Source organism: Otolemur garnettii, unplaced genomic scaffold (assembly GCF_000181295.1).
Source record: "Otolemur garnettii isolate 467f Iridium unplaced genomic scaffold, OtoGar3 scaffold00050, whole genome shotgun sequence".
Lineage (NCBI taxonomy): Eukaryota > Metazoa > Chordata > Mammalia > Primates > Galagidae > Otolemur > Otolemur garnettii.
In genome coordinates this window covers 10,603,856-10,615,331 of record NW_003852445.1, presented here as the reverse complement: position 1 = coordinate 10,615,331, position 11,476 = coordinate 10,603,856, and the positions used below count along the sequence as shown (strand labels likewise).

The following is an 11,476-nucleotide window of genomic DNA, read 5'->3' as shown; positions in this document are numbered from 1 at the left end:
AAAAAAAAAAAAAAAAAAAAATCACCTAAATGGAAGTCTCTTGGGTCCTTGCTAATTTTAAAGTATCTAAAAAATGCCCCTTTCATTTTTAAACAGAAAGCCTGGCCTGACCTAAGTGAAGTTTTAAACTCTAGCCATTCCTTCAGTTTTACCCTGGCAATTATTTCTTTTTCTTTAAAGAATTACTTGATGTCCCATGTTGATGTTTTCCACTTGAAGCTTTTTAAATCAAATCGTAATAAATGGCTCTGAGGCTCAAGGTCACCCTGTACTTCAGGCTTGGGGAAGCCTGTAGTCTCATGCTAAACAGTACAAATTCCCAAGTAATTTAGAAGGCACAGTTAGTAGCTTTGTAGTGAAAAAGCATAAGCCCCAAATATAATATTCGGCTGGGAGAGGAGGGCGTGTTTTCCTCTTTATACTTCCCCCCTCCCTCAAGACTTCTCATCTAGTGGTTCAAGCTCTCACTGGGGAAGGAAGAGCAACCACAAGACAGCCAGGCCCTGTGCCTTTCCTTTATCATACCCACCTTGTGCCCTATAGAGTTCTTCCTGGGAGGAAGCTGGGTTCCGACCTGGGTGTGGAAAGCACCAGGGGTCTTCTGTCCTCCCACAGCTCACTAATCTTAGATCTCATCAGGTTTAGAGATGAACTTTCTCTGTGAATGGCTGGAGGAGAAAGCCCCACACCTGGCCTGGAGTTGAGAACTCAGCCTCAGAACTTGGTGCTTTTGAACTCAATGACACTTTCTGGTTACAGCCAGCCTTCCTGCTCTGCAGGCCTTTCAGAGGAGCCTGGCACCAGGTCAGCCCTTAATGAATTTTTATTCAAATTTATTCATTTGATTATATTTGGACTGAGGGTTGAGTTCTGAATTTGGATCATGGCTTAATTCATCAATTTGCTGTGCTCCCACTAAAATCCTTCAAATGAGGTTTAGACTTTTGATTTGGTTCAGGCCCAAGAGGTCTGTCTTCCTGACCAAGCTCACTGTTTCTTGTGCTGCCACAAAGAACATTGCTTCAAGCCCCCTTCTCCTGGCTGAATGGATGACTGGTGCAGGCTTTTGGTCTTTTATTGCAGATTTACTCGTGGCAACCTAGAACACAGGGTCAACTCCACTGTCTCTCTGCATAGACTTGAATGTCAACCCGGTGTGTACCTGTGGGAAGAAACAGGTGGCTACGTTCCTGCAGGGGCTGCCCTCTGCCAACCCTCAGCCCTGCTGAGGGTCCACTATTCTTCCTGACTCTGCTGTGTAATTTAGCTGTTGTTCTGTGTGATCTCTTCTTGCTTTGCCAGTGATGATTTACCTATTTTCACAATTGTTTTCTTCTGCCTTCCTTTTGAAAGCGGAGATTGGGGATTATGACTCAGGGAAGCACCCTGAAGGCTACAGCTCCAAGTTCCAGTTTTTCCCCAAACATTCAGAGAAGCTGGAAAGGAAAATTGCTGAGATTCACAAGACAGAACTCAGGTACGTGACACTCATTCAGGCCCAGGATGCTGTATGCTGTGACTCTCCCATAGCCTGAGCACACAGGCTCTGTGCTGGGTCCTTTGTTGTCATAAACCACTTACTGACACAGAGTAGTGCCTGCTCCCCCAGACTTCCTGACACTGGGATGTACCATATTTAATGATCTGCTGATAGCATAGCCCCAAGCCCCAGCGGCTCACTCTCCAGTAGTGGTTTAGGCTGAGGCTTAAAGGCAAGAGAGAAGTTGGGGAAATAGAGGGTGGCTCTTCCACCAAGATATTTAATGAAGACACAGAGGAAAGAGGCATGAATTGGGGAAAAGGAAAAGATAAACACAAAAGAAACAGTAAGCAAGAAAAAAGAAAAAGAAGAGGTTGAGTAGGGATGTGAAAAAGGGTGTGACAGCGTAATAGGTGACTTCTTGCCACTGGGCTGAGTCAGGAATGCTGGGGGTGCCCTGAGAGCATTTTGATTTGGGGCTGTGTCTTCAGCACTAACTCAACCACACTCACCCTGCCTGGAGTCCCTGACCCTGCACCAAGGAAGGTAGAGGGGAAGTGGCTTCAGTGTGAAGCCTTGTCTTCCCCAATGTCTCTCAGTTTGCTCAGAATATGCAGGATCCCAAGAAACTGCAGCAGTAAAGCCTTTTACCTGTATGAAGTAGAATTTTCTATAGAGATGGTTCTTAGGCTCCACTTGGTGGACACACTGGAGCAGGGGTCCTCAAAGTTTTTAAACAGGGGGCCAGTTCACTGTCCCTCAGACCATTGGAGGGCCAGACTGCGGGCCTCGGGACACCTGCACTGGAGCACAGAATACTCCCACCTCACCAGGTTCATTGCTCACTGTTCAAGATGAAACCAATATGCTGAGACTGCAGGGGTTTCAGCAGGGAAAGAGTTTATTATTGCATATGCCATGTCAGGAAATGGGAGGATGTTCTCCAGTCTGTCTCCCTGAGAATTTGGGAGGAAGGGTTTTTAAACATAGTTTGGTAGGTAAAGAGCTAGGTAGTTGGGTCTGCTGATAGACTGAGTTTAGGGTGGAACCACAGGGATGTAGAAATTGCCTTCTTATGTAGAGTCAGTTCTTGAATAGGGGTCACAAGACCAGCTGAGTCGGTTCCTTAGTATATGCAACTGGTCTGGGAGGGCCCACTAATCCCCTGGCAGATATCTCAAAAGCTAGCCTTGTGTTTCACAAGGGTGATGGGAACAGTGATGAAAGCTAAGAATCCTTATGACCATCAGTGATGTGACTTCTAAGTAGCAATCATTGGAAGGCAAACCACGACCAATGGCTGGTTGTATATAGAGAGGGTGCTAAAAAAATGTATATGCATTTTAAGAAAGGACAAAGCTGTATTACATTTATAATACTTAAGTCATGTTTGACTTCTGCAATTATAAGACATGTTCCATGTGACTTGTATTCATCTTTTGTTGCAGTATTCATTGAGTATTATAAATGTAATACAATTTTTTGCTTCCTTAAAATGCATATACATTTTTTTGGCACCATCTGTGTGTTTTAACTATGCCTATACCTTTGCAGAGTTCTGGCCCCTATCACAGTTCCTATTTTTTTTTTTTTTTTTTTGGAGACAGAGCCTCAGGCTATCCCCCTGGGTAGAGTGCTGTGGCATCACAGCTCACAGCAACCTCCAACTCCTGGGCTCAAGCAAGTCTCCTGCCTCCGCCTCCCAAGTAGCTGGGACCACAGGCACCCGCCACAGCGCCTGGCTATTTTTTGGTTGCAGCCATCATTGTTGTTTGGCAGGCCCAGGCTGGATTCGAACCCGCCACCTTAGGTGTATGTGGCTGGCACCTTAGCCACTTGAGCCACAGGTGCTGAGCCCACAGTTCCTATCTTGTGGCACTTTAGTTAATTTTTTAAAGGGGGAAGGGGTTCATGATTCCCCAAACTGACAAACTATGAAGAAAAAAGGTATATATAATAAATGCAATGTTATAAAATAAAACATATCATCATTTTAAAACATGACAATTTCTATAAAGTTTTAAAAAAATGTTTGCATATCTATTCTTCTGAGGAAGGAATAGTCCTGGCAGGAGAAGAGGGAAGGTGGATTTCTAATGCTAGTACTAAGCTTAAACTAGTTCCTTCCCTGACCTCTCCTCTCAAAGCCCTTCACTCAACAATTTTACCAGCAAAGAACCCAAAGCCTCCTTAGCCTTTATAAATAGACCCCCTACCCATGTGTGTGGCAGGACCTGTTCCTAGGGCTTCCAGAGGAATGGATGCTTCCCACCCTCTCCCTGAGCAGGTGCAACCTTCCCCAGCACCGAGCCCCTCTGTTGGGGAAACAGCGACCTCTCGTGGCAAGGCTTAAGCATATTGGTTCCTTCAAAGAAAAGATCAGGGATATACTGGAACTTCCTGGAGGATTTTGGATGTCAGAATAGTGGAGATAGTCCTCTAGAAACCTAGTTCGAGACAGGGGATCCCCAGTACATGATGCCCACTTTGAGAGCCTGGAGGCTTGGGCAGACTCTAGGGGTGAATAGAGTCCACAGGGCCTTCCACCTTGCAGACAGGGAATGAGGAAGCTCCCTGGAAAGGACAGCAAAGCTCTAGCCACCTCTGGGGCCCAGCCCTTTGCCTGCTGCACAGGCATGTTCCCAACCCCCTCCTGTGTCTTAGACATGCTGGTGGACACAGAAGTCTGGATTCACAACACCACTATTTGTAGAAGTGCATCTGCTTGGCAGGGCACGGAGCCATGAGAGAGGCCACTGGTGACACCACCACTGGTTCTGCATCTAGCTCATCAGCACACCTGCTAAAGAGGCAGCAGGAAGGGAGACTATAGGCAGCCTTCTAAATGGCTTGGAGCCAGGGCTGACTTCTTCCTTTTTCAGTTTGTATCCTTTTCATTGTCATCACCCTATGGACAGACAGAGTGAGTGTGGAGTATGGGGTTCAGTCTGTCTCCAACTGCTTCTCCTCACCTACATTCTCATGCTTCCTTTTGTTAAAGGGAGAGGGCTGGGTGGCACCAGCAAGATACACAGACCCCCTTCTTTGTATTTCAGTCCAGATCAGATTGCAGATGAGAAACCTGCATTCAGCCTACAGATGTAAGGGATGGGGTGTTTGTCCCCATAGTATTTAAAATTGTGAAGTGCACATAAAAGTCAGTATTTCTGATTTTTTAAAAAAGCATCTAGCAATGCTGGGCCCTGCATTCCCACGTGACAGAAATCTGAGAACTAAAGAACAGCTGTGCTCATTAGGTAGGAGGAACACTCCCCAGTTTGCCACAGTCCCCACCACTCCCTATTGTCCATACAGTCCAGCAATTCATCACATAGCCTGCTTCACTCTGAAGACATTTGAGGTTTTTGATGGGCAGGAGTCTCTGAAGTTGGTCCTAGAATCAAGCAGGAAACACAGTCTATGGAAAAATTGAGCTGTGTGGCTTCCCCCTGAGCACTTCTTAAAAGATCTGTTACCTCAGGAGAACCTGTGAGGAACAGAAACCCCTGAAATCGTGTCATTTTCTTTATTCCAGTGGTCAAACACCAGCAACATCAGAGCTGAACTTCTTAAGGAAAGCACAGACCTTGGAAACTTATGGAGTAGATCCTCACCCATGTAAGGTAAGAGTCCCCATGGTCAGAGACTACACCAGCCACCTCTTCTAGAGGGCAACAGGCGCAAGAGGTCACATGCCTACACCTATGGGCACCCTTCAGTGGCTGCAGAACTGGCTCCTGCAGTGACCAATGCCAGAGAAAAAGTCTCAGTGTGAAAACTCCTCTGGATTCCATGTTGTGTAATTTTGTGGTGCCACATCAATGTCAGAGGATCTGAGGCAAAGTCAATCTAAATAACAAATCCAAAACTGGGGCCCCACTTAGGCAGCAGTGGGTAATCTGGTAGAAATTAAAAGAGGAGGAATGTGGAAGGCTCCCCACAGGGAATGATCAGAGGCAGCTCAGCAACTCCCCAGCCTTCCCTGACCCATAATCTAGTTTCTTTCCAAGAGTGGGTTTTATTGACTGCAGTGGCATAAGTCACTGCACAGAACCGCAGTGGAGTCACATTTAATTCTATTATGTGCCTGTGAGGGATGGATTGCAACAGCCAGGGAGGCTGTGCCCAGAGAAAACCTGTATAATTACTCATGTATGTCTGGCATTTCCGAGATGAACACGGGAAAACAGTCACCATTGAGGGCAGTGGAGACCCATGGCCTCTTCCTGTTGCTCTCTGTGGCTGTGTCCCTCCACTTCAATTCCTATCCCTGTTGCTTTGACACTCCTGGTCTCTGCCTCAGTTTCTCTACATTTTAGCCTTCCCCTTTCTGTTACTGGAGAGGATCCAGTACCACTAGTAAAACCAATTGTCAAACTGATCTGAAGGAGATCAGCTGGGACCAGGAAGACATCAACATTTTCTTCCTGACAGGAGAAGGGACACTGTAAGTTTCAAGCAAAAATTAAATGAATAGTATATTAGTTTCTGAAGGCTGCTAGGGCTGCTGTAATGAAGTATTACAGACAGGGCGGCTTAAACAACAGAAGTTTATTGTCTTACAGTTCTGGAAGTCAGAGGGTGGAGGTCAAGAAGTCAGCAGGGTTGGTTCCTCCTGAGAGCTTTGAGAGAAGGGTCTTTTCCAGGACCCTCTCCTTGGTGTGTGGATGGCCGTCTTCTCCCTGTGTCTTCACATTGTCTTCCCTCTATATCCATCTGTGTCCTAATTTCCTCTGCTTATAAGGACACCAGTTATATTGGATTAAGGCCCACTCCAATCCTGTCTCCAAATACAGTCACATTCTGAAGTACTGTAGGGTTAGGACAACAACATATGAATTTTTGAGGAGGAGATAATCTAGCTCATTACAAATAGAATAGAAACAAGCACTGTGTCCTGGGGACAAAACAGTGTTTTTTCCTCATCCCCTCAGTGAGGTGACAGTGATTTGTTCTTACTTAGGATGTAACATGAACCTTGAGAACATGCTGGCACTCAGAAATGCTGGTCATCTTCTCTACCCCACAGTTGCCTATCCACTAGCATAGCCTGCTGCCAGTAACCCCTATGTTCTCCTTCCCATGTTGTCAGAAAACACATTCAGGCCTATTTACAGCAAAGAATTAACATATAGGGCGGCGCCTATGGCTCAAGGAGTAGGGCACTGGCCCCATATACCAGGTGCAGCGGGTTCAAGCCCGGCCCCACCCCCAAAAAAAAAAACTGCAAAAAAAAAAAAAAAAAAAAAGAATTAACATATAGGTATTGACACATTAGCAAAACTTCCTAAATAATGTCCTCTGCATAACAGATGTAGTATAAACCCCTCCAGAAGTTGCTCAGGTACAGTGTGCATGGGCCCTACACAGGAGCGAAGAGAGCTTTGGAGCCAGCTAGCCCTAGGCCACAGTCCTTTTTTCCTGCTCACTGGGGCCTTTGGAGCCTTCTCTGAGCTCCGCTTTCTTCATCTGTGTGGAAGAACATCATGGGTGTTCAACACCTGTGCTCCCTGAACTCTAGGACCTTGTAAGACATAGTTGACTAGAGATAGATATGGTTAGCAGCAGGTGCCAGGTCAGCTCTGCGCTTGACCCCAACCTGCCTAGTTCCTCGAGGCCCGAGACGGGTCCCTGGGCAGGGGTGACAGAGGTGGGCTGACTGGGAGCTTGAACATAGCACAGGGAGGTGGGTGGGGATTTCCACTATTCCCATGGACATCTGGAAGATACTGTGGCAACCAATCTGGTTTCCAGCCCCAATCCACATGCCCCCAGGATGTGAGGCTCCTGGCACAGCCTTGTCTTTGATGAGTTTGTTCATCACTGGACACAGAGAGGCCCATCCCAGTGACCTCAGATGAATTTTATTCCATCTGTAAAGATCCCGTTTCCAAATACATTCCAGTCACATTCTGAAGTGTCTGTAGGGATGAACCAGAATTCATACCAGGCAGTGCGTGCTGCCCAGTCCCAAATATCCCAGGATTACCTCCTGAGGGAAAAATGAAGAGAGGAGGGAGGAGGTGTTCATGGCGAGCCCCAGGCAATCTTCACATTGTTTTCTCATTTAGCCCTCATGCTAGGTCTTGGGAGTGGATATTATTCACCAGACAAGAAGGCTGGTGTTCTGGGAAGCCAAAGTTCACAAGCCCTGGGTAGTACAGCAAGAGTTTGAACTTGGCCAGGCTCAGTGGCTCATGCCTATAATCCTAGCACTCTGGGAAGCCGAGGCAGGGTAGACTGCTTGAGCTCAGGAGATCGAGATCAGCCTAAGCAAGAGGGAGACCCCATCTCTACTAAAAACAGAAAAACTGGCTCAGCATCCATAGCTCAGTGGTTAGGGTGCCAGCCACATACACCAGGGCTGGTGGGTTTGATCCCGGCCTGGGCCTGCTAAACAAACAAACAACAAAAATAGCTGGGCACAGTGGCAGGTGCCTTTAGTCCCAGCTACGCGGGAGGCTGAGGCAAGAGACTCGCTTAAGCCCAAGAGTTTGAGGTTGCTGTGAGCTGTGACACCACAGCACTCTACCAAGGGTGACAAAGTGAGACTCTGTCTAAAAAGAAAAATAGAAAAACTAGCCAGGCATCATGGCGGGTGCCTGTAGTCCCTGCTGAGGAGGCTAAGGCAGGAAGATTGCTTGACCCCAAGAGTTTGCGGTTCCAGCAAACTGTGATGATGCCATAGCCTTCTACCCAGAGGGACAGAATGAGACTTTGTCTCAGGAAAAAAAAAAAGAGTTTGAATGCAAGTTGCTGACCATTGCCATTTACCATCTACAGGTCAGAAGCCACCCCTGGGAGACTTCCTCTGGGAAAGTGGGAGTGCTCATCCCGTGGGGCCCTTGTCCCTGGCCTCTTCCTCTTGCTCCCTCAGGCCATGGCAGGGCCCCTGCTGAAGCTCCTACTCACACCCCTTAGCTCCTTCCATTAGGCTCTGGCTCATGGTCTCCTTACCCTCCCAAGCAAAGAGAAAACAGTCTGGGAGCCTTTACTCTTGTCATTAAGTAGAGTCACTTTAGTGATAAGATACCAAGCACTCCCCTTAATGTTGCTACAAGGAGAACTGAAATAAGCTGGCCCGCTCCGTGTAATAAATACTGATGATTTCTATTAACAGAGAGGCAATTACTGGGCCCAGGGAATCTGGGGCACGCAGCCCTGGGGAGGACAGAAGAAGAGGAATCATTTTGATAATTAAATGAGAGCAGAAAAATGCTTCAGCTGGGCTCTGTCCCCTGCACTGATTAAGAAGCTGCTGTTCTTCCTGTGCACACTGATAGTTTCTTTCTGCCCAGAATGTCCTTGTCTGGCGCTGGGACTAGGAAAAAGGAAATCCTGCAAACCCTGGGTGAAACAGCCAGAGAGCTCTGCAGTAAAACCCAAGCTCTGAACTTGTGCAAGGTTGTCCCACACTGTCTGACTCACTCCTCAGCCCCTAATGGAGCTGTCAGCAGCCCAAGCGTCAGAGCTGCTGGAGGGGGAGAATGGAACAAACCACTGGCAGCCCATTGCTGGCACCTGGCACCTCTCCACCCTTAGGAGCTGCCATCTTGTTTCATCTATGTGGCTCAGAGACTCAGTTTGCCTGAGTCTCCTGCAGTACCCCCATACTGTTACCCCCAGACTGTGGCCTTCTGGACCTGACTGATGGAGCTGCCCTGTTAAGGTTCATCATAGATACCCAGACACCCAGTCTTACTATCTTAAACTTTGCAGGTGCCAGGCACATGCATACATTATCTCATTTAATCTTTATAATATCACTGCCAAGAAGATATTTTTGTCCTGAATTTAAGATAAAATACTGTGCCTCTGAAGATGCAAACAAGAAAGGGTAAGAGGGGGATAAGAAGTCCCCCAAAGGGGCTCAGCGTCTGTAGGTCAGTGGTTAGGGCGCCAGCCACATACACCAAAGCTGGCAGGTTCAAGCCTAGTCTGGGCCTGCTAAACAACAATGACAACTGCAGCCAAAAAATAGCCGGGCATTGGGGCAGGCTCCTGTAGTCCCAGCTACTCAAGAGGCTGAGGCAAGAGAATTGCTTAAGCCCAAGAGTTTGAGGTTGCTGTGAGCTGTGACACCATAGCACTCTACCAAGGGTGACATAGTGAGACTCTGGCTCAAAAAAAAAAAAGTCCCCCAAATAGACTAACATGTCCAAAGTTACTGATGAGACTCAAGCCAGGAATTGTCTTTTAAATCATCATCACTCATGGTCTTCCTTCTGTAGAAATGGCATTTATTTAGGAACCAAGCACAATGCACTGCCAATTCTGTTACAGAGAGGACACAGACCTACAAGATTACTGAAATAATCATATAAAAATTTAATGGACGTTCACCAGTTGTCTTTATGTCTATTCTGTATAGATCAGGAGAAAATTGATTTCTGCAGGATCTAAGTTAGATCGGCCACAGAAAAAAAATACTATTTGTTCCTCTGCCCCTAAAATAGGATCATTACTTTCATAATTCAGCCACCTAGCCTCCTCTCTAAAGAAATCCCCCTTCTCCCACCTTGACCAGTTACCCCTGACTTCACAAAAACAGAACAGGGTCAGAGGTGACTCTCCCATCCTCAGTGGGCCCCTTGTGGTTGTGTGCTGCAGGGAAAGTGTCAGACTTACTGCTGAAATGGAGAATTTGAACAAAGCCACTCAGATGGCAAATTTCTATCAAGAATTCTATTTCTGAATTGTCATGGGTGACGCCAGGCCTCTTACAGGGTGCCGCCACCTCCTCTTTACTGCCATTCTAGCTTTCTGTGGCCAAAGTAGAGTATATTGGCACTGGGTGATTTTCATGACTGACTTAAAGTTTCCAACTGTGAACTCTTTCAGAAATGGCTGTAAGTGTTCAAAAGAGCATGTGAAATCATCTTCTGCCCTCAAGTTTTTAAAGAATAATAGAGGCTTTGTTCACCAATATTGAATTAGTCTGAGTCATGTCCCAGAGAAGGGACAGGATGACCCCAGAGACCTAACAACCAAGAATGCCTGGTCCTGACTCAGTCACACCCAGGATATCCTGTGGGGTGACAGGAGACAAAAACCTACTTTGTTTGTATCTGAAGGTAAAAGTTATGAGGACTAGACAAATGTGGCCAGATTTTAAAACTTAACCACTAAGTACTCTTATTTCTAAAAACCTTTTCATTTTCTTTTCTTTTCTTTTTTTAGAGACAGAGTCTTACTCTGTTGCCCAGGCTAGGGTACCATGGTGTCAGCCTAGCTCACAGCAACTTCAAAATCTTGAGCTCAAGTGATCCTCCTGCCTCAGCCTCCCATGTAGTTGCCTCCCAAGTAGCTGGGACTACAGGTGCCTGCCACAATGCCCAGCTAATTTTTCTATTTTTAGTACAGACAGGGGTCTTGCTCTTGCACAGACTGGTCTCGTACTCCTGAGCTCAAGGGATCCTTTTGCCTCGGCCTTCTAGAGTGCTAGGATTACAGGCTTGAGCCACCAGGATGGCCCCCAAAATACTTTTCTGGTCAGAGTGATGATCTTAAAGTGAAGCTTTGATGGTGTTGAATTGATGCAAATCACATTTTACAGGAGGGTCCATATGAATATATGAATGAGTGATAAGGAATGAAGACTCTTCCTGTCTCTAAGAAAAACACTGTGACAGTGTCCTAGCAGTAAGATATTTGGGCTATCTCCCTAAAATGAGACTGAAGTAGTATTTCTAGAGGTATATATATAGGGTGTCCATAAAGTTCGTGTGTAATTTACTATATTAAACTATTTTAAACTACACAAAAACTTTCTGTCCACCCTGTTTTATTGTTCTCATTTTGCAAATGAGAATTGAGGTTGAGGAGGTTAAGTAAGTCACAGAGCAAATAAGAAGCAAAGCTGGGGTCCTCAATTAAGACTAAAGCTCTTGGCTCGGCGCCTGTGGCTCAAGCAGCTAAGACGCCAGCCACATACACCTAAGGTGGCAGGTTCGAATCCAGCCCGGACCCGCCAAACAATAATGGCTGCAACCAAAA

The 11,476-nt window shown here is 46.5% G+C and overlaps 1 protein-coding gene across 5 annotated transcripts in view; it reads left to right on the top strand.

Moving 5' to 3' along the window:
- The window catches only part of FRMD5 (FERM domain containing 5), a 337,264-nt gene that overhangs the window by 300,698 nt on the left and 25,090 nt on the right, over positions 1-11,476 (top strand). For all 5 annotated transcript variants that reach the window (XM_023514298.1, XM_023514296.1, XM_023514295.1 and 2 more), the window contains 2 exons: positions 1,354-1,477; positions 5,016-5,103. In XM_023514298.1, the coding sequence (XP_023370066.1) occupies positions 1,354-1,477; positions 5,016-5,103 (212 nt within the window). The remainder of the gene's footprint in view (positions 1-1,353; positions 1,478-5,015; positions 5,104-11,476) is intronic.